Below are 21,726 nucleotides of genomic sequence, written 5' to 3'. Positions count from 1 at the left end.
AAAAGACTGGTCTCTAAATTCTTGCCGAATGTGAGGTGCGTTTGTTGCAGAGTTTGAGCGGCAGCAAAGGTCTATAAACTTGCTGCCCTGAAGCAAGTTACACCTGCTTTTTTACATGTCCCACACCTGATCGGAGCTGTCGCCATTCGGAGATATGTATGATCATTTCTTATGGTGATAAAATACCTATTTTCTCACAAGATGTATGCCTGTATTCTTAATTTCACAGAGGACAGGTGGGGGAAATCAAACACGTAGGACAAAATATATGTCAATTACAATCTGCCGGACTTGTAGAGTGTTGGTGCGGGAGACAGAACCATTGGAATGTAGAACGGGTTGTCTCGGGGTGGGTGGAAGATCAGAGAGGTTCCTTCACACATACCTCCCATAGTTCCCTTAGTATTTTGCTCATTTGAAATGAAGATGATGAGGAGATGGTTCTTGGGCGCAGATAGATGCACTATGACAGCTGGGTGTGTTTGCGCCATGCGCAGCCGGATGAGACCAAAATGGCCGGTGTTGAACTCCTCCAAGGTAGAGGTTCAGATTCCTGAAATCCAGGGGAAGCTATGGATGCAGTCCAGCTTTAGTCTTGATTTTCCTGGTTCCCATGTGTCAGGTTGTCAGGGCAACGATAACTACTGACTCGGTGTCCTGCTTCTAATGTCTGGGGACCTTAAATCATTCTGTTTCTCCATCCTTTCTTTTGGGAAACAGACTTGCACACACCAGTCCAGCATGTACATTGAGTTTATCCGCTTAGAAACTGCTGGTAGTACCAAGTTTTAGGAAAAGAGAAACCAGAGTCATGGTCGACTCAGTGCAAGCTGTGCACCTCAATAGACTCCCCCCGTGACCGGTCCCTTAAACACCATCTGCTTTTAGAAAAGGAAGTTAGAGCCTGGTTCTTCAGCCATGTGTGTGATTATAACCAGTAGGAGTGGAGCTTTACTTAACATCCAGTGAAGTATAGTAAACACGTTTGTTTATTGACGATGAGAATCTTTCCTGCACTGTCGCACTAATTTGATGTCTCTTATGCCAAACGATGAAGTTGCTGCTGGTAAAGAAGAGTTTTATCAACTAGAGAATGCCGCAACACCCGCTATCTGTGCTGAAATGGCTGGTTAGATGTAACCAGGCTTGGCCACACTATAGCAAGCAGGCCACCTGGGCCTAAGCAGAAGTACAACAGGGATCCCGGTTAGAAAGCGGCTTTTGATAGCTTACCTCTAAAATGAAGGCTGCTCTCTATTGTTTGCCCATGCCTGTGCAAGGAAGACCAGACACTGCTAGCTCTTCCTTCAGGGGTGGAGCAATTGGTCACACCTAAATGTCCAGTTTGATCACTGAATTTCATTTAACAGTCACTTGTAAGTTCTGGTTTGGCCTCTGTTCCTGGGTGTTGTTCGTGGAGTACGAGTTTTTTTATTGTTGATTTGTGTTGGAAGCCACTGCATGGCACAAAGTGTTAGCGGGTACCTTAACAAGAAAAGGGAAGCGGAAGACAAAGATGAAGAGGAAGAGAGGAAAATATACAGGAGGTCATTTGCAGACCTTGGGCATTCAGACCATAAAGGATCGGAGGACGCGGCACCAGGAGAAGTGCAGATCAGGAAATCGTGGGCATTGTTATGCAGCAAATTATCAAGTGCAAGATGCACTGTTCCACGGGGGAAACCCATTGAAGACAAGGAGACATTTGAAGCGTAGGTTCTTTCATGAGATGATCCATGAAGTAGAGGATGGGACTACATTCCTTCCACCACCCTCACCTTGCACCGCCAGGAGGAAGAGTCCGTTTTGGCGATCGGGTGAGTTTTTAGCTCTCGTCCAAATCTCTGGTGTCTTGTTTCAGATGTTATGCTCACGGGTAGAGAATTCCACAGGGTCGAACCACCTGCACGGATATATCGCAGAACAAGTGGCTTTTTCTTGAAGGAGGAAGAACATGGTGTCTTCGTTGTGGTGTATCTCAGTTCCCGGGCGGGGTGTATTTCTAGATATATAAGGCCTTAGTTACACAGGACCACCACCAGTAACTACCTTGTTAATACTACACAGAACCTTGAAGTCGATTCTTTCCTTAAACAGGATCCAGTGCAGAGCTTTTAAAGCATGGGAGATGTGATCACATGGTATTAACTCTGATAGGGAGATCCAGGTACAGACTGTTGCAAAAGCCCAGTGGTGAGCAAAACAGCTCTGGTCACTTTTCCCTTGTGCTGAATATTCAAGTATGGCAGTAAATGGATGCGCACGTGGTGTTGGTATAGCAAGATTTCAATAACTCCCTGATTCGTCAGTTGAAGGACATGTTATGGTCAAAGACATTTTTTGTGGGTATCGGAGCACGGCCTATTGTAGTAGATGCAGGGGACAGTCGGCAGGGGACAGTCAGCGGGGACCCATTTAAGTAGATGCAGGCGAATGTCGAGGGGGACCCATTTTAGTAGATGCAGTGGACAGTCGGTGGGGGCATATTTGTAGGTGCAGGGTACAGTTGGAGGGGAACCCATTTAAGTAGGTGCAGGGGACAGTCAGAGGGGGGCCCATTTTAGTAGATGCAGGGGACAGTCGGAGGGGGACCCATTTTAGTAGATGCTGGGGACAGTCAGCAGGGGACCCATTGAAGTAGATGCATTGGACAGTTGGAGTGGACCCATTGTAGTAGATGCAGAGGGCAGTGGTAAGGTTATTAAGACTAATGACAAGCACTTCAGTCTTATAGTCATTCATAAGACACAATGCAGCAAGATATCTTATGGGTGTGTTCAGCAGTGTAAGTGATTTTGAAGGCAATGTGTGTATTGTTGGCATACATCCAGAAATGGCGGGAGAAGAATCCCAGATTTCACCTAAGAGTTGAACATCCAAGAGAATATGACTGAGTCAGGTTCAGCGGCAAGGCCTTTCAGCTCTTGTAATCTAAATTGGTCCCCACACCTTGGAGGCCCCCCTGTGATGAATCCTGCTAAAGTCTTCTCCTAGGTGGCCAGTGGAAGGCAGCCGCTACCTGATCCTGACCCCGGTGGTGATATTAGCCTGGATGATCACCTGGGAGGAGAAGGGTCCCAGGGGAACAGGAAGGACTCAGTTGGGAGAGACACAGTGTCTTCCTCAGAGCAAGAAATGTCAGTGATGCCGGAATATGTAATGGCTTGCTGTCGAAGAGAGATTTTCCTTCCCAAAGCTAATTATCTTGATGGTGGTGAAAACAGCCATAATCAATTGTTTATTGGGAGTAAGACCATCCTCACAAAGTCACCCACATTTATGGTGTTGAAAGATCCTGTGATCAACAGGGGAAGGTTAAATGCGAATCTCAAAAAACATTAACATCTTAGATTCTAAAAGCTCTAACTCTCCTGTAAATCAGAACCACTCATTAAGTCCTTATAAAACTCCTTTAGAAGATGTAAATTTGGAAGCAACATTCAGAGTAAAAGAGGTAATTTGAACATTGAGGACTTCAAGACCCACAATACTGAAAGTACTGGGGCAAAGAAGGATGCAGAGGCACTGCAGCGCAAGTTGCAGTCTAGTAGTGCTAATGACCCACACCTGAGTGGGATCGAGAGTATAAAAGGCCCCCTCAGGTGCAGGCCATTAGGAGGAGGAGTAAAAGGTGGAGTGATTGCAGTAACTCCACGTTGCAGGAGAAGTTGAAGGAAAGCAGAGATGCCAGAGCCACCGCTATTCGCATAGCGGAGACCAGTTTTGAGAGGGTTTCTACCTTGGAAAACCTTGTGTGCAGAGTTTGTACATCAGGGAGCTTTGTTTTGGAAAGCTTTCCCCCTGATGGCCATGAATGCAGAGGTTGCGCAGCGGCAATCGTTAGCATGAAAAGCTTCCACCATTGTGAGTTGGGTTCCGGTGGCAGGCGAGCACCGGAGTGTGCCTAGAGCGAGGAATGCTCCTTTCCCGACTGGCATGGGCCGCGGGAAGCGAAGAGAAGCAGTTTGCCGTGCAGAGCGAAGCAGAGGAAGCAGCAGACCCAAGACAATGCGTTTTTAGGTCTTTTCCAACTATTGCCTCTTTCCCACTCTCGCAATAGGGTTTACAATCAACTTGCTTCTTAATTGCCCTTTCTTGGCTTTGGCATTGTTGGTTCATATTAACTTGCTTTGATATTGCGCTCTCTTGGCTTTGGCAATTATAGTTCTTGTTAGATTCTTGTAAGCCGGTCAAGTGGCACAGCGAGTAGAGCGCTCGCTTTGGCATCCGTGCAGAGCTTGTTAACGCAGGTTCGGATCCTGGCAGGGCCCAACTCAGCCTTTCATCCTTCCGAGGTCAATAAATGAGCACCACACACCGTGGGTAATAATAAGCAGCACTCAGATACCTGAGGGTTCGTACCACTATATAAATGCCAAATTATTTATTAATATTTCCCTCTCTCTGCTTTGGCAATTACTTTCACCTTTATAAGTATAATGATGCCTTTCTATTATTGTCAACACCAAGAGTGGGCAATTATGAAGAAAGTTGATTTTAAACCCTATTGAGAGAGTGAGAAAGAGGCAATAGTTGGAAGTGACCTAAACACGCATTGTCTAAGTCAAAGAAGAGCAAGTGTGAGAAAAAGCCATCATCAGCACTTAGTTAATATAAGAGTGGGAAAACAAGAGTGGCAGGAGAGCTGCCCTCCTGATAGAAAGTATTCAGGAGGAGAGGAGCATAATATGCATTGCATGTGGCAATCGCAAGTGTGGAACAAACAGCATCAATGTGTTTCATGCATGACTTCCCAGAAGAAATCGGCAAAACTGATGTTGTGGAAAGTCAAAAGACTTTGCTAAGTTGTTTGAAGTAAATGTTACCACAGAAGTACTTGTAGCAATGTTAAGAGTTTTTCATTGAGTCCTGGCAGGCGAGTATACCAGGGCAAGGGAGTTTGTAGTAGTAGTCCTGGCAGGTCAGTGGACCAGGAAGAAGTAATTGAAATACTCTGTTGTGGTTAAAGACTGTGAAGAAAAAGAAGTGGCAAGGCCACTAAGTATATTGTGAAATGTTGTGGAATCATCATCCTGACAAATCATTATTGCTGATGCAAATATTTTGTGAACTGTTGTGGAACCATCCTAACAAAAGTTTTATTGTTGATACAGATGAACTGTGCAAATATTCTTGTTTTGTAAGAAGAAGTTGTGTTGAACTCTCTGCTACAAAGAGATAAAGACTTGTTGAATATTTTGAACTATTGGTCAAAGTCCAAGTGAGATACATTTTTGGGAGCAAGAAGAACTTTATTATTAGAACTTTGTTGCAAAACAGAACTTTCCTATTATGAACTGTTCATTGAAAATCCTGTTTGAATCTGGGGAAGGGGATCTCAATGAGGTTACAGGGAGAAACAATGATCAGGTTTTCATTGAGCATAACTGTTATTTCTGTTACATTTGAATTGCCATATCGTACCTTGATAAGTTTGTTGTATGTATAAGTGTGAGGGACAGATTCCTTTTGTTAGAGTGTTTCCTTTAGTTTATTTTGATAGGCAAGGAAATCATCTTCAGGGTGGGGATAGTGAGCCGTTTGTCAAACCCTTTTGAGTTAATAAAATGCCATCTTAAGAAAAACCTTTACCATGTTGTCCGCCTCACATTTCTGACCCCTCAGACCCCTCTGACTCTGAAAAAGAAAGCTTAATAGCTCCTTAAGTGGACATTTAGGGTTTTAGCTTCACTCCTCTAGTTGCCTTTTTTCTTCTGGGCAGAGTCCAACTACCTCTCCCTTGATATCCTGCAACCACTCATACCCTCTCTCAATTGCTTTATTTAGGATGTTACCACAGAATGAGACCCAAGGAGGGCCTGATGGTATGCGCATTATCTCTATGGAGGCACCAGTGTTCACAAAGCAAAGGTTGTGTTGTTTTCAAAATGGTGTTGCTGGCCAAGACAGACCTCTCCAAAAATGGTTCAATAATCACAGACATGTTTTACCCTGCTTTCAGCTCTTTGGTGTGAGGCAGCGAATACAGTTGGAGATTAATGACATTTTCTTTTGGTTCATGTTATGCAACCGCAATGATAACACTATGGAATCGCCCATGGGAATGTGCATTAGGAAACATTCTCCATTTTAATGTACGTGCCACACAGCTGCCTCCTCAACCAAAGTCATTTACCTATGTTACACTGAATTAATTCTTCCCATTCCCTCTATTATATATCAATTGTGTGCTCAGGTATGTGCTCCTGGGATACAAAACTTCACCAAGTGACTGCACGCCCTCCACCCCCTGCCCACAAGAAATGTACAGTTTGTCCACTGTCCTTTTGCTTTTGAAAACCAGATCAATGGATTTTTTGTTGTTAATGTATGCAGGCAGGTTTTCCCATCTGTAAGTAAAGGGGGGCCACCAGTCATTATTTTGTCATATCTTCTGGCTGCCCTGGACTGAGCCTTAGGGACAATATTTGGCTGGAGTAGAGCAGTTCTGTCTTGAAGGAAGAAGAAAATCCATTTCAGGGCCATGTCTTAAATGCTGAAAGAATGCTTGAGTCTCTGCAACAGGATTTAATGGTGGACAATAGGACAATATCAATGCAGCTGAGAGGTTGAATACAAAATCAGCTGAAGAGTTTTCCTCCATTGTGAATAGGAATACTTGCATTATGTACAGCACAGCGATTTCAGTGCTGTGATCTGAACCCACTTTTGGCTTTGATGGAGGAGGTTGTTGGCTTCTGTGTATTCCAGTAGTTGTGCTTCTATTTTCTCCATTAGTTTACCAATTAAAGGGTTGCTGGTTATTGGACAGAGGCTTATAGACACATTAGGTTCTTCCAAAGGTTTTTCAGTAGCGGGGCGCAAGTGGATATCTTGTGGGTTGCAGGCATGTCCCTTTGGGCCAAAGAGCTGTTAATGCAACACAGCGAGTAAAGGGGCCAGTGTAGAGATGTTTTCTTTGATTGTACTGGTGGGGTAGTAGTATGTCTGAGAAAGTATTCATTTTTGTCACAGTCTTGATGATGTTTTCTAAAGGAGGATGCTTTGAAAGTGCTACATGTGCGGTTACAGACAACATTAGTGACAATGTTTTGGTTTGATCGAAGCTGACATTCAGTTTGGTTGGTGAGGCCTTCAATTTTGTCTTGAAATAATATGGTAGTTCATCTGTCAGGTCTGTGAGGGAGGAGTGGGAGGACAGCGGACTATAGGCGTTTGCAGATCTTTGGTGATCTTGACTATTTGAGGGTATTTGTTACTGGCCCAAGTAACCTGGTTTTGGAGAAAGGCTTCTTTCTTCCCAATGAGGGGCTTGTGAGATTCTCACTGGTCGTGTAGGCAAGCCATCTTGTCTTTAAGGCCTTCCGTTTTTCACCATTGTCTTTCAAGTATTCGGTATACTTTCTAAAGGAGGACAAGGTCAGCATCAAACCACCTGTGGTTCGATTTAGCAGGAGCGTAGTTGGTGCAAAGTATCCAGAACTCTGAAGATAACTTTTGCTTTGGTTTGTAGAATGTCATTCAGAATCTCTTCAAAGTTGGTCTGCCTGATTTCTATATATAGGCTGAATAGGGTTTAATATGTGTCTGTGAGTAGGTGGAGGACAGTGTTTGCCCCTGAATCTGATCAGGTTTGCCAAGATTAGGGAGTGGTCAGACAAACGGAGGCAAGTCTAATTCACATCGGAGATTGTTAGGTTTGGGAAAAGGATGGCATAGAGGGTGTGGCCAACAGTGTGGGTGGCCATAGTAGATATGAGTGAGGTTAAGATGGTCCACTTACTCCTGTAAGGGTGTGGTGGTGTTATTTGCCGGGCAGTCAAACCATATGTTCTGATCTTCGATTATAAGTATAGTATAAATGATTGACTGGATGCTGGTAACAAACTCTGACCACTCTTTCAAGAAGACTCTAGCATCCCAGGATGTCTGTAGATCATGTATTTAAATATCTTACTGTTAGAGTTCAGAGAGTAGTTACGAAGCAGATCTTTTAAGGACACCAGGGTTGGTGAAGACCTCTGCAACTTGAAGGTATCCTGGGCAGATGAGGTCCACACAACCTCCTGTGCATAATGGTCTCTCTGCTTGGAAATCATTTTGAAGCTAGTCAGAAGGATAACATCCAGGTAGGTAGGGTTGTTGTCAGGGAGCCAGGTTTCAGTGATGACCAGGGTATACTTGTCAATGCTTTCTGGGAGGTCATAAATAGTATCTGCGTGCTTAATAACAAGTATTTTAGCAGTGGGTCTATGTTCAGGGTCTTTCTGGGCTGGTTGATTCTCCCAGATGATGTAGGAATTAAGAGGAGGGTAGGTGTTTTGTCTAGAGTATAATTGTTGCGATTTAAGTCACAGCAGGTGATTTACTGCCACCTGCAGGGGAGCAGAGTATGAGACATCTTACAATGGGCCTTGATCAGTGGTGGTGTGGGGGTGGTCCTTTCCCTCCCCATTTGGGGATAACCGGTTAGCATCACAGCTGCTACTGTTGGCATTAGCAGCCATAGGTGGGTAGTGCATAGACCCAGAGAGCGATCCTGTTAGGAAATCAAAAGTGAACAGTTGGGGCGATGGCTAGGGGGTTTAGGCAAGATGGCTGCCTGATCGTGTAGCTCCGTCCTGAAGCCCCCTCTGCTTGAGAGTGCTGGACAGCGGGCCCCATTGTCCACCCATCGGAGCAGCGGAAAGTGTGGCTGAACCCCCTGTGGTTACGGAAGAGCGAGACCAGGAGATAAGTGCAGCGTGGATGGCAGGAATACCCCTGGCGTTGTGAGCAGAGGTGCCACAGGAGCTTGGCCCATCCACTGGTCGGCTGCAACAGCGATAGAGGGCAGAGCACACGTGGGAGCGGACTGGGCCTTCTGGCGGCTTCCATCCGTGCCTCGGTGGGGGCTGCCGCCGGAGAGATCCAGCGTATGTTTTCAGAGAAGTTGCGGCCAGCCGGGGCCCCTGTGGAGGCTGTGAAGAGCAGTGAGACGCTCATGGCCGTAGGCCTATATGACGCCGGAGGACCAGGCGGTGCATCTAATGCGGACGAGGCACTGTGCTGGGGTGCAGGCAGGAGGCTGACAGAGCGAGATTCGAAGAGCCGCAGGGGCCCGGCGCAGTATGCTTGCTCACGCGGGCAGAAGGCTCAGCCCACGGTCTAAGAAGTACGGGTAAGCGAGAACAAAGTCAACCCCCCTCCCGGCATCCGGCCCCCTGGGAGCAGGAGAGTGTGGAGGTGCCCAGCACAGAGAATGGGGTCCTGGCAGGGTTGATTTGAAGAGTCTATGCTGTCAGAGGAAGCAGCTAAGAAGCTGGATGCATTTAGGAGGGCTGCGCAAGACAAGGCAGGCCCAGCAGAGTTGGCGAAGGCCCTAGTAACAGTGCCACAAGAAATGGTCACAACGGCTGATTTTAATGCTCTGCTGGGGGAGATCAAGTCGATCAGAGGGGACATCCAGGCCTCTCTCCAGACTCTGGAGGGATGAGGTGACAAGCTGCAGGAGAATGTAGAGGAGCTGGAGCATTATCAGCTATCCACAGACCTCTTGGAAATGCGGATAGAGGCGCGCATGAAATAACTGGAAGAAAAGGAATATGACCCTTATTAAAGATTGACGACCTAGAAAACAGAGAACGTAGATGCAACCTTCACATTTTGGGAGTGAAGAAGGGCGCAGGAGAGGGTGTTCTTGGCCTAGAGCTGAAAGTCAAGTCAATCCTGAGAATATTGTTTGATGGGGAAGGTGATGGGATGAAGGACGTTTGCTTCGACAGAATCCATAGGGCTGGCGGGCCCTGGGGTGGGGGGAACTGCACTCCATATTGGCTAAGTGCCACAACTACCAGGATAGATTGCGAATTCTGTACAAGGCCAGTCAGCATCCTGATCTTACCAAGGAGGGAGCGGAAGTGGCTATATACCAAGATCTGTCTGCCTTTACACTGGCCAGACGCAGAGACTGTAGAGCTTTGACCCAGAGGCTAAGGGAGCATGACACAAGATATTGCTAGGGTTTTCCCTTTCGCGTACCTTAGAGAGAGGAGGAGAGGAGTTTTGTGTTACTACAAAGGGGGAGGTGGAGGGGATCCTGGTCCAACTGCGGGGCATGGACGAAAAAGTGTCAGGGACGAATGCTGAGGCTCCAAAGGAGCGCAGACCCAAAGGCTAGGATGCTGGAGGCAGGAGAGCAAAGAAGCCAGGAAGCTGGACATTTTTACGACTGAATATCCCCTCCCCACCGGCATGAGGAGGAGTGGCTGGGCATACAGGACAATAACTTTAAATGGTTGGTCATACCAGTGTTGATAATTCTTTGGCTCGCTTTTTAGAGTACAGACTTTTGTTATGGATCAAGGCACGGGGGTATGGGAGGTACGGTGCAACCCTGGTGGGCCTGAGTCGCTGTTTGGGTATCTCAAAGGCTTAACTGGTGAGGGTTTGGGTGGGGTGGGTAGGATGATGTCCCTGAGATCATCGTTCCTTCTTTTTTTTCGATTGTTTTGGGGAAGTTGAAGGGGTTTTGTTGGGACGGGGGGCATATCGGGGGCAGCAGGTGGGAGGAACTATGATGGGTAATCAGCTATGGTCAAAGTGACCGGGAGCGGTCGGGAGCGGTGCTCCTGTACTTTTTTAAATTACCTTTTACAGCTCCTATACTTTTATTTTAAAAAGAAACCGTTCCGGAATGGTTTCGTTTTAAAATAAAAGTTTAGGAAGAAGTTGAAACTTGCACTTTCAGTGCACTGCACTGAACATTCCCTTAAACAGCAGGTGCAAGTGTTTGGGGGCGTGTGTTGTGTGTGGGAGGGGACGAAGTGATGGGGTTTCTGGGGAGTGGGTGCAGGCCAGCAGGGAACATAGTTCCACTACTTATTTTCGTACACTTCGACCACTGGTAATCAGTAAGAGACCGTGGCTTCTGGACTCAAAATAGTGGATGGGGTCATGCGACAGTGGGAACATGGATAGCTGTCGATGGGGGATATGACTAAAGAATGGAGGGGAGAATGCAGGCTGCAAATGGGTACTCTTAACGTCATGGGCCTTAACTCACCCCCTAAGAGGTCCTTGGTAATACGGGAATTCCACATCTGGGCCCTAGACATATTGTTTATACAGGAAACAAGGGTGAGGAGTGACCACTGAAGGGTGGGGGCAGAGGGGCATGTATATTGGGCTTCCGGTGTAGCTAAAAAAGGAGGGGTGGGCATTACACTGTGTAACCTCCTGAGATTTACGCACATTACCATATCTGAACGGATGGACGGGAGGTTGTTGATCCTTCAGGGAATGTTGGAAGGGATTAGCGTGGTAGTGGCATCTGTATATTCTCCTAATCCAGGCCAGAGGTAGTTTAATGCATGTGCACTGGACAAAGTGATGGCACTGCCTGGGGAAATGACAATCCTGGGGGGAGACTTCAACTCCTGGGCAGATACAAACCTGGATAGGGTTTCAGTTGGAGAGTTGGGCGAGCGGACATGTTAGATGCGAGCAGACAAATTTGGGAACAGTGTAGAGGGTAGAGGCTTAATAGACGTGTGGCAAAAGATGCAGCCACACTGAAAGGGGTACGCTTTTTATTCAGTACCGCATGCAACCTACACAAAAATAGATTTGCTGGTAAACAAAGAGCAAGGCACCAGAATCCACCATTGTGAAATCCACCCTGTGGGATGGTCGGACCATGACATGGTCTATATGGCAATATATGCAGGAATGAGTAGGATCGACTCAAAGTGGCGGTGCAACGACTCGCTATGGCGGGACTGTTCGCCACAAGTCTCAGCCAAGACATAGAGGAGTATTTCCACATTAACGATACCAGGGAAGTGAGTGCAGAGATGGTGTGGGAAGCGAGGAAAGCAACCTGGAGGGGGCTTCTGATACGAGAGGGGCCAAGAGAGAAGTGGGAGTGAAAGTTAAAGGGGGACTCCTTACGCAGGGATATCACAAGCTTGGAGGACCTCATACATGGAGAGAGGGGTCCTACTGGGAAGATGACATCCTAAGCTTGCAGGATGGAGCTAAAAGTGGTGAACAAGGGTGAGATGCCCAGGAAACTTAAATTCCTTAAACAAAAGTATTATGAGTAGGGGGACAAGGCGGATGTGATGCTGGCAGCCAGACTCTGGGCTCAGATAGTGGCGAGATGGGTAATGGGTGTCCGGGATGAGGAGGGGAGGCTAGATAGCACACCCAAGGGTGTGACTGAGTGCTTTGCACAATATTATGAGCAGCTTTATCAGAGGGACACCTCAGGTAGGAGGAGAACCTTGAGATATATTTGGGGGAGATAGATATGGTGCGAATGAAGGATAGTGATGCAGGCCTGCTGGACATCCTATTCCCATTAGAAGCAGTGCAGGGGGCGATTGAGAGACTACCAAATGGAAAGGTGCCCGGGAAGGATGGATGCACCATACAGACAGTGCTATAAGAAATTTGAGGGGACCCTCCTCCACCATCTTTTAAAGCTATACAGTAATATAATGGAGACAAGAGTAGCACCCCGTCCTTCAGCAGGGCTCTGATCTTGGTTATCCCAAAAGATGGTAGGGACCCTGACCGCTGCCAATCCTACCGCCCCATATTTCACTCCTAAATCTAGATATGTTTGCTAGAATGTTGGCTACCAGGCTGGAATAAATGATGCCATACCTTCTCCACCCAGATCAGGCGGGGCTCATTATGGGAAGGCAGGGAGCCGATGCGGTGCGCAAAACGCCGAATGTAAGGGAACACTCATGTGCTGCTAAGCCTGGACACTGAAAAGGCATTTGATGGTGTGGAGTGTTTGCGGTCCTGCAAAAGCAGGGGTTCAGCGATAGAATCTTGAAAAGTATACAAGCCATATACAGGGACCAAACGCCCCAAGTGGTTGTAAATGGGAGGTCATCATGCTTGAGCCACCCAATAAGAGGGACTAGACAGGGCTGCCCCCTATAATCCCTGCTATTTGCACTGTCAATCGAGCCCCTGGGGATATGGATTAAGATGGAACAGGCTATTGTAAGGGCTAGGATAGGGGTAAGGGGATATAAACTTGAAATGTATGCAGATGACCTGTATGCGGATGACCTATGCCTGCATGTAAGGGACCCACACACATTGATACCAAAGACGCTTCAGGTGCTAGGGGAGTATGGACACTTGTCGGGTGTCAAGGTAAATAATGAAAATATGTAATCTTCCCCTTTAGTCGTAATACTGAACAGTCCACTGAAGATCTAGATAAATACAGGCCGCCCATAGAGCATACAGAGTCAAAGCACCTGCGTCTCTACATTACAAGAGACATATCGGGTCTCGGGAGGATAGCTCAGCGGCAATGTGCTCGCCTTGGAAGCAAGACAACACAGAGCCACAGAGGTTCGATCCCCGGGTCAGTGCTTAGAAACCTCTGGGTATTAAGCGCGTTATAAATAACCTATCATATCATGTGAAGCGAACTTCCCTGTACTGCTCAGCAATCTGTTCTCTGACTTGGAGACTTGGTCCTCTCTGACACTCTCCTGGCTGGGCCGCTTAAATGGTTCCATGTGTTAAAATTGCGTCAAAAATGGCCGTGGACACAAAATATTGCGGCAAAAATGTTGTGGTTTTGCCACCGCAATCCATGTAAAGGATGCAGGAATGGAACTGATTATGAGTGAGAAGACAACAACACAGGGACTGACTTCCAGCATATATCAGGCGCTGCTGCAGGGGGAGGAGGCGAGAAGGTGCACAATTGCAGGAAGTGGGGGAGGGACCTTGGCAGGGAACTGGATGAAGGGCAGTGGAGAACCTTGTGTATTAATGCACACAAGACGTCAGTGGTGTGTCAATATAAGCTGCATGGTTTAAAGCTCTTGTACAGATGGCAATATGACCCTCACCGCCTGTCCAGAATGTTCCCTGGTGTGGACCCATCCTGTTGGAGAGGCTACGGCCAGAGGGCCACGTACTGGCTTATGTTGTGACATGCCCTGCGGTGTGTTGGAGAGGCTACGGCCAGAGAGCCATGTACTGGCTTATGCAGTCGACATGCCCTGAGGTGTGTAGATTCTCGAAGGAAGTCCTAGGCTGGATCCCGGACCTTGATGGGGTAGAGAGACGTATGGAACCATTATTGGCACTGTTCGAATGGAGGCAATAGAGGGTAAATGGTAGCGTTTGCCTCACATGGCACATTTTCTGCTCCTGGCGGTGAGAGCATGTATTGCTATAGGGTGGAAGAACCCCAGATTACGTACTGCAAGAATGTAGGCGCTAAAAGCAAGGGAAATGTATGAGATGGCGAACATAACGGGAGCCCTGCATAACGTACAGCCATCAAGGGAATTAGAGTGAAGCCAGTTTATACGATCCAGCCCCACCATAGGCTGTAATCACATTTAAGGTTTGAAGTGCCTCTCGTATCCACTTGGTTGCACTGTAGGACAAAAGGGGTGTTCTCATCCAAGAAGATGTGAATAGTTTTAAAAGAAGGTGGAATCTGGAAAACGCTTGTGCACTGTTATGTTTTAAATAAAGACCCAAGCTGGAGGGTGCGCTTGTTAAGTGTGTATGCAAAAGTATAAATAACAAGTTTACGCCAAAAGTAGTTGCTTGTGACCCCCTTTAGTACGGCTGGTGTAGAAACTAAACAACAGCTTCGTTTCTGGGTGTTCTGTCTGAATACTCCTTTCACAGTAGTAGTAGTAGTAGTAGTGGAGAGTATGGCAAGTATGGGACGGATACTCTGCTGCCCATGGGGACTGCCATGCATGCAGAAGGGGACATCTTTTATGGTTTATGTGCTTGTTTCTGACAATCACCTTGGCTTGCTTTGCCCGTTCTATAATAGGGGGCGTCGTGCATCACTTTCCCTTAGATTGACGATTATTTACAAATGAGTATCTTTTTTTAATTCGGATCAGGTGTGGATGGCTACCCAAGTGGAGGAGCAGTTAGTCCTGATGCTAATTCTAATGTTTAAATGAAAGGTGAAGAGCAAAGAGAACCAAGGGAAGCCATCATATTTGGTATAAGAGTTCGGCTACCGCTGTCACTTAGCTGTCACTATCTGTGGTCCTCAAAACCCCCCCCCCATTTCATTCTGTCTCTCTTGCCTTTACACTCTATCCATCAGTCTTCCTCCCCTACTCCCTACTACTGAATCCCTTTTCCCTCCCTATATTTTCCTCCATGTCTCCATGCTCTTCCATCATCTTCTTTTCAGCCATCATTCCCCCAGTGCTCTCTCGCTCCACTCATCTCTCTCTCTCTTTGACTCTTTCCCTCTCTCTCCCTCCATCAGTGTATCTATATCAGCCTGGGTGGCCATCTCCCTCAGTAGCCAACATGCTCTTGCTATCTCTCTAGCCACCTTCCCCTCTTTCTACCTTTTTCAACCCATCTTCACAATGTCTTTGCTTTTGTTTTATCACTCCACCCTCTCTTTCCATCTCTCATCTATCCATTCCTCCATAGATCAATCTTTCCATTTCTGCTTCAATTCCTCCCCACGCCTCCCACTCTGCCTTTATCCACCTCTATTCCTCTCTGCCACCTCTAGGTGGCCTGTGAGTCCCACACCCATTGGGAAGTACTTTGTTGTGTGTCCTGTCTTACCCAATGGTTGTTGAAGTTTCTGGTGAGCACGGCGGGGGCGAAGGACCGCGCTGGATTCATTCCGGCTCCTGTGTAGTACATCTGGAATAAAAACACAACAACGGGGTGAGGTCATTCAGAGGCACCCCCACCAAAGAAAATGTATATACCCTGGATGCATGGAAGGGAGCCTGTGTCGGGCACATCATCCACTCAGCCTGGGCACGCTAGAGACCCGAGTCAGCCAGCTGGGAAATAGAAAATGTCATCTTTTCTTACTTTTTTTAAGCTACCAGAATCCTGTTTCTTCCCTTATCTCAGGCCTTGAGTCTTGCGCATTCCGTTTGATGGGTCTTTTTGCCTACTCGTTCTCTCCCCATCTCAAGTAATTTTCAATACTGCTGTTTATGTATTTTTAAAGCTCCCCTCTGCACAGTCTTAATTCTCTGTGCATATTCTTTTAGTCTTGCAATGGGCTTCTCCCCAAATCTTCTTGGACATCTTTTAATGCTCCCGCTTGTTTCTGTTCAGACTAAGGGCCTGATTCACAGAAGCTTTTCATAATGGTGCAATCCCATAGGAAAACACTTTGTGAATCAGGCCCTGCGTGTTGGCTAGTGCTCCCCTTTACTCCCTGCTCATCATACCGTCTCTGTTAGTTTGATCTAAACGTTGTCATTTTCTGTCTCTGAGGTTTCTCTTCTATTCCTTTGGTCTTGACTCACCCACCTGCTCTGTGTTTTTTCCCTTGACATATTAGTAATTGCTCTCCAGTCATTTCCACTTGGGTCACTTCCTTGTCACTGTCTGTATTGTTTGTTTGTTTGGTTATTTATTTATAAAGTGCACCAAACCCGAGGGTATCTGCACTTGCATAAGCACTGTACACTGTAGATAAATAAAATGAACATTCAACGAGCTTGACCCCTTTACAAGCGGGACCCTGACACATTTTGGAGCTGGTTTCTGACCGTGCTAGGAAATGGGGCTGACCTCTTTTGGAGCTGGACCCCTTGATGAGCTGGTACCTTTAGGAGATAGGATTGAAAATTGACACCTTTTGAGGCTGGGTGCTAAACACTTTTAGAGCTGAAAGATTACCTTTTCTGGAGCTGTAGTGGAGCTCTTTGCTATCTATAAACCGGCCCATTTGTGAGCTGGAAGATCACCCATTTAGGAGCGAGGATGTGATCACTTTAGAAGGTGTTAAGGGATCTATTTAGAAGGAAGTCGATGAATCTTTCAGGAAATGACCCATTTAGGAGATGGCACATGACCACCTTTTGAGGTGTGAGATGTCATCATGAGGAGTTGGGAAAAGGCCCCTCTAAAAGCCAGAAGATCAGTCACCCAGGAGATGGCCCCATTTTGGCTCTGTAGAAGCTGACCACTATAAAAGATGTGGTGTGACCCCTTTTATGAGCTGCAAGTTTAATTAGTGAGAAGCAGGAAGCCAACCAATTTTAGGGTTGGGAGCTGGCCGCTTTTCGGAGAAGGAATCTGACCCCTTCGGGTGTTTGAGAATAAATCTTTTAGGAGATGGGGCTGACCCATTTAAGAGGTGTAAGGTGAATCCTTTAGAAGATGGAAGGTGAACCATTTAGGCTGTCCAAGCTAACCATTTACTAAGAGATGAGTGCTGATCCCATTAGATTAGACTATGGGGGAGAGCTCTACTTTTGTAGCTGACCCCATTAGACTATGGGGGATCTCTACTTTTGTAGCTGACCCCATTAGACTAGGGGGGATCTCTACTTTTGTAGCTGAAACGAAGCTGATCACTGAGCAGCTGTTTATGCTCACTTTGCATTTGGAAGGAGATATATTGTTGGATGCGTGTTCCGGTGCATGCTGAGGTATGTAATCAGAAAGAAAGGAGTATACTTTGTTCTGAAGGCATCTGCAACAAATGCCTGGCACGGGTGGAACATTGTGGCTTTGCTAAAGTGGTAGAGAAGATTTTAAGGGCGAGCATGCGTCTTATGGTTGTGTGATCAGTCCTTGAGCCATCCACCAAGAATGATAAATGGTTAGGGGGCGGCCAGAGGGAACAGAGCAGTGAGCAATGCATAGGGACTGCTTTGACTTTGTGCGAGATCTGAGGTTTTCCTGTGTCAGGAATTAATTGGTCACCCATTCCAGGGATCTTCAGCTGTCCCGGTCTCCTGTGAGTAGCTCAGCTTGTCCTGTTTATTTTTTTGAACTTTGGTTCTTGTAATCTTTCAAGTACAACACCATAAAGCAGAACTTCAAGTTGTGCAATGCAAGTAGAAAGCCAGGACTGCATAATTTACTCACACCTGATATGGGGAAATGTGAGAGCTCCTAATTATGCCCCTTTTTTCTTTTCGGTTGGATCAAAAACCCTTGAGTGGACACATTCAACCTGGCAATTAATACTTTCGAGGCAGATATTTTTCCCAGCCCATCCCCGGCCCATCCCTCCTTCCCTACCAAGTAGAAGGGGAAGGCGGGCAATGTGCTGCGCGCGTCTTGCATGGTATATTTCCTGAGTGAGGCCCAGAGAGCGCTAGGCGGGCCATGAGGGCGAGTCGTGGTGTCCAGGGACACAAAATAAATGCAAGCCATCTTCATGTTTTCAGAAAATAGGCCTCATTACAAGTATTTGTTACCGGCAGACTCGCCTTACCATTACCGGTGCGCCTGATCGATATCCCGGTGTTCATGGTTTATTCTGAGTGCCAGCAACGGCGATAAGTTTCCATTCCAAATGCCATTCCAATGGGCTTGCCCCTATCACCGGCACCATTAGAAGTGGTGCTGCTGATAGGGGCAATTCTTTGCAGGTAGGGGCCTAGACTCCTGGCAAGTTAGGCCAGCTGGTAGTTGACAGCCCCAACTGGCAAACTCGGACTATGCAGGTCTGGGAAAAATGCCAGAGCCAGTGGTACCAGCCGTTTTACTGGTATTCTTCCTGGGCCGGCATACACGTATGACCCGCCATGTTTAGTTCTGGAAAGATTGAAAACTGCCGTCTTCCATCAAGCCCTTCATTTCGCCCTGAAGAACCTCCTCCTCCCCCAGTAGCACCACCAGAGTCTAAGTGCGTAATTGCCCACCAAATATTTCCCAGCCACCTTCCCCAGTGGATTGCATATCTGTGTATATCTGTACATACTGTAAGTATTAATTACGTATTTAAAGTCTGTCTTGTGCTGTCCCCATTTACTATTTCCTGCTCCTTCCAAACCACCATCAGGTTGAATGTGTTAACCTCTATATCAGGACTAACACACGCGGCACAGGTACTACTCTAGCCATCAATTCCCTTATATAGTACTATGGTAGTCACACCTCTCTACTTTTTTTGTATCGCTTAGAATTTGCAGATTGCTCTGACAAAGAATTTACTGGGTTCATGCTCTTCTCTAGTTTCCTCTCTGGGTTGGGACTTGCACCTGGATCTTATGCTAGTTTACCTTCTGTTCTTGCCTGCACTGTGTCTGCATTGTGCTTGCTTAAACTGCCTTTTTCCCATGGTGTTACCTGGTTTCACGCTCTTCTATAGTTTCCTCTCTGGGTTGGGACTTGCACCTGAATCTTATGCTATTTTACCTTCTGTTCTTGCCTGCACTGTATCTGCATTGTGTCTGCATTTTGTCTGCACTCTGCATTGTGCGTGCTTAAGCTGCCTTTTCCCCATGGTGTTACCTGGTTTCACGCTCTTCTATAGTTTCCTCTCTGGGTTGGGACTTGCACCTGAATCTTATGCTAGTTTACCTTCTGTTCTTGCCTGCATTGTGTCTGCATTGTGTCTGCACTGTGTCTGCATTGTGCATGCTTAAGCTGCCTTTTTCCCATGGTGTTACCTTCACGCTCTTCTCTAGTTTCCTCTCTGGGTTGGGACTTGCACCTGCATCTTATGCTAGTATATCTTCTGTTATTGGCTGCACTGTGTCTCCATTGTGTGTGCCTAAGCTGCCTTTTCCCATGTGGTTACCTGGTTTCACCCTCTTCTCTAGTTTCCTCTCTGGGTTGGGACTTGCACCTGAATCTTATGCTAGTTTACCTTCTGTTCTTGCCTGCATTGTGTCTGCATTGTGTCTGCGCTGTGCATTGTGCGTGCTTAAACTGCCTTTTTCCCATGGTGTCACCTGGTTTCACGCTCTTCTCTAGTTTCCTCTCTGGGTTGGGGCTTGCACCTGGATCTTATGCTAGTTTACCTTCTGTTCTTGCCTGCATTGTGTCTGCATTGTGTCTGCACTGTGCATTGTGCGTGCTTAAACTGCCTTTTTCCCATGGTGTCACCTGGTTTCACGCTCTTCTCTAGTTTCCTCTCTGGGTTGGGACTTGCACCTGAATCTTATGCTAATTTACCTTCTGTTCTTGCCTGCATGTTGTCTGCACTATGTCTGTGCTGTGTCTGCATTGTGTCTGCACTGTGTCTGCATTGTGCATGCTTAAGCTGCCTTTTTCCCATGGTGTTACCTTCACGCTCTTCTCTAGTTTCCTCTCTGGGTTGGGACTTGCACCTGCATCTTATGCTAGTATATCTTCTGTTGTTGGCTGCACTGTGTCTCCATTGTGTGTGCCTAAGCTGCCTTTTCCCATGAGGTTACCTGGTTTCACGCTCTTCTCTAGTTTCCTCTCTGGGTTCGGACTTGCACCTGAATGTTATGCTAGTTTACCTTCTGTTCTTGCCTGCACTGTGTCTGCATTGTGTCTGCACTGTGTCTGCATTGTGTGTGCTTAAACTGCCTTTTTTGCATGGTGTTACCTGGTTTCAAGCTCTTCTCTAGTTTCCTCTCTGGGTTGGGACTTGCACCTGAATCTTATGCTAGTTTACCTTCTGTTCTTGCCTGATGGTGTCTGCACTGTATCTGCACTGTGTCTGCATTGTGCGTGCTTATGCTTCCCTTCTCCCATGGTGTTGTACATTTGCTTTTGAGGCGACATAGCAAGAAATATGTACTAGACCGTCTAGTGCAGATTGACTATGAAGGGCCAGCCCTTAATAACTTAACAAGCCAAGACTCCCCCATTCAGGCCCTACCTGCTGGGGCATGACTGCATGCCCCCCATCTGGATGGGCAGAGAGACCACTCCAAAGGGCTAGTTAATATCACAAGATCACGACGGGCAACATTTTAGACTACACACAATGGGTCAGGGGTACGGATAGATATGTCAACAATGACATTTCTGCTAAACGAGGTGTGATGGGTGGTGACATGTACGTCATTTAGGGGTGGGGAATGTAAGGTATTGCTAGCCTTATGTTGCTGTTTGCTACCCCTGTGGACCGATTTACAACCACTGTGATTTAATGAATCACGCTGCTGACCTATTAAAAGTAATCATGCCTTCAGTTCATGCTTGTTTAATAGTCTTGTGTCCTTGCTATACATTTCTATTGATTATTTATTTATTGTGCCATTGTAAGGCGTTTATACATCAAGCAATATGTGTTTCAAAGCACCCACAGGGCAACAGGGAGGGAACATGGGAGTGAAAAGCAAATATAACAATGACAGAGAGAGGTGGTCCTACTAGGCCTTGGGAGCATTCATAGCGATTATCAGGCTGTAGGATGGTTTACATTTACAATGCTCCATGTTCTGGGTCAAGGCTCATGTGATGCCACTTTCTGTGGTTTCATATCAGTCAAAGGCTGTTTGATACCTCTTCTACTACCCCTTTGAGTTTGGTGAAATGGTGCCACGTTGGCAAACCTATATTTCAGTTCCTGAGTATAAAGGAACTGCTAGCCCCCATGCGTAGTGAAAAAAACAATCCGTGGCAACACAAAAGAGCAGCTGACTGGGGCTGAACCATGGGTATCTCGACGATAAAAGCCGAGGCCATGAAAGCTAGTCACAAGTCGACCCCAGACAGGAAATGACGTGCCCGGAAATACATGGCTGGACGGCCCGCAAGAGAGTGCTAAACTAAGGAACCTGGGCACTTATTGGATTTCTCACTGGAATTATTGGGGTTCATGGACGTCGTGGGCCAGTTGCTCATAACGCCCATGAGTCAGGACTGGATAGAATGTTTTGCCTTTGTCCTCACGTCTATGATCAGAGACAACACACATTAATTAACCACAAAATGGTGGTATCATTTCATGCAGATTACTAAGGTGTCCGAGAATTCTAGTCTACGTCGGGTATGTCCACGCCACTCAAAACACACAGTCACGTGCAGTCCCTCTAGACAAAACATCATTGCATCCTC

General features: G+C 46.7%; 1 protein-coding gene across 1 annotated transcript in view; it reads right to left on the bottom strand.

Moving 5' to 3' along the window:
• MIP (major intrinsic protein of lens fiber) overlaps window positions 1-21,726 on the bottom strand; it is an 82,116-nt gene that overhangs the window by 7,974 nt on the left and 52,416 nt on the right. Inside the window, exon 3 of the mRNA XM_069652838.1 lies at window positions 15,550-15,630. Coding sequence (XP_069508939.1) covers window positions 15,550-15,630 — 81 coding nt within the window. The remainder of the gene's footprint in view (window positions 1-15,549; window positions 15,631-21,726) is intronic.

Source organism: Ambystoma mexicanum, chromosome 3q (assembly GCF_040938575.1).
Source record: "Ambystoma mexicanum isolate Mex_15411 chromosome 3q, UKY_AmexF1_1, whole genome shotgun sequence".
Classification (NCBI taxonomy): domain Eukaryota; kingdom Metazoa; phylum Chordata; class Amphibia; order Caudata; family Ambystomatidae; genus Ambystoma; species Ambystoma mexicanum.
The sequence above is the reverse complement of the archived record's forward strand: the minus strand, read 5'-3'. Positions and strand labels throughout refer to the sequence as shown.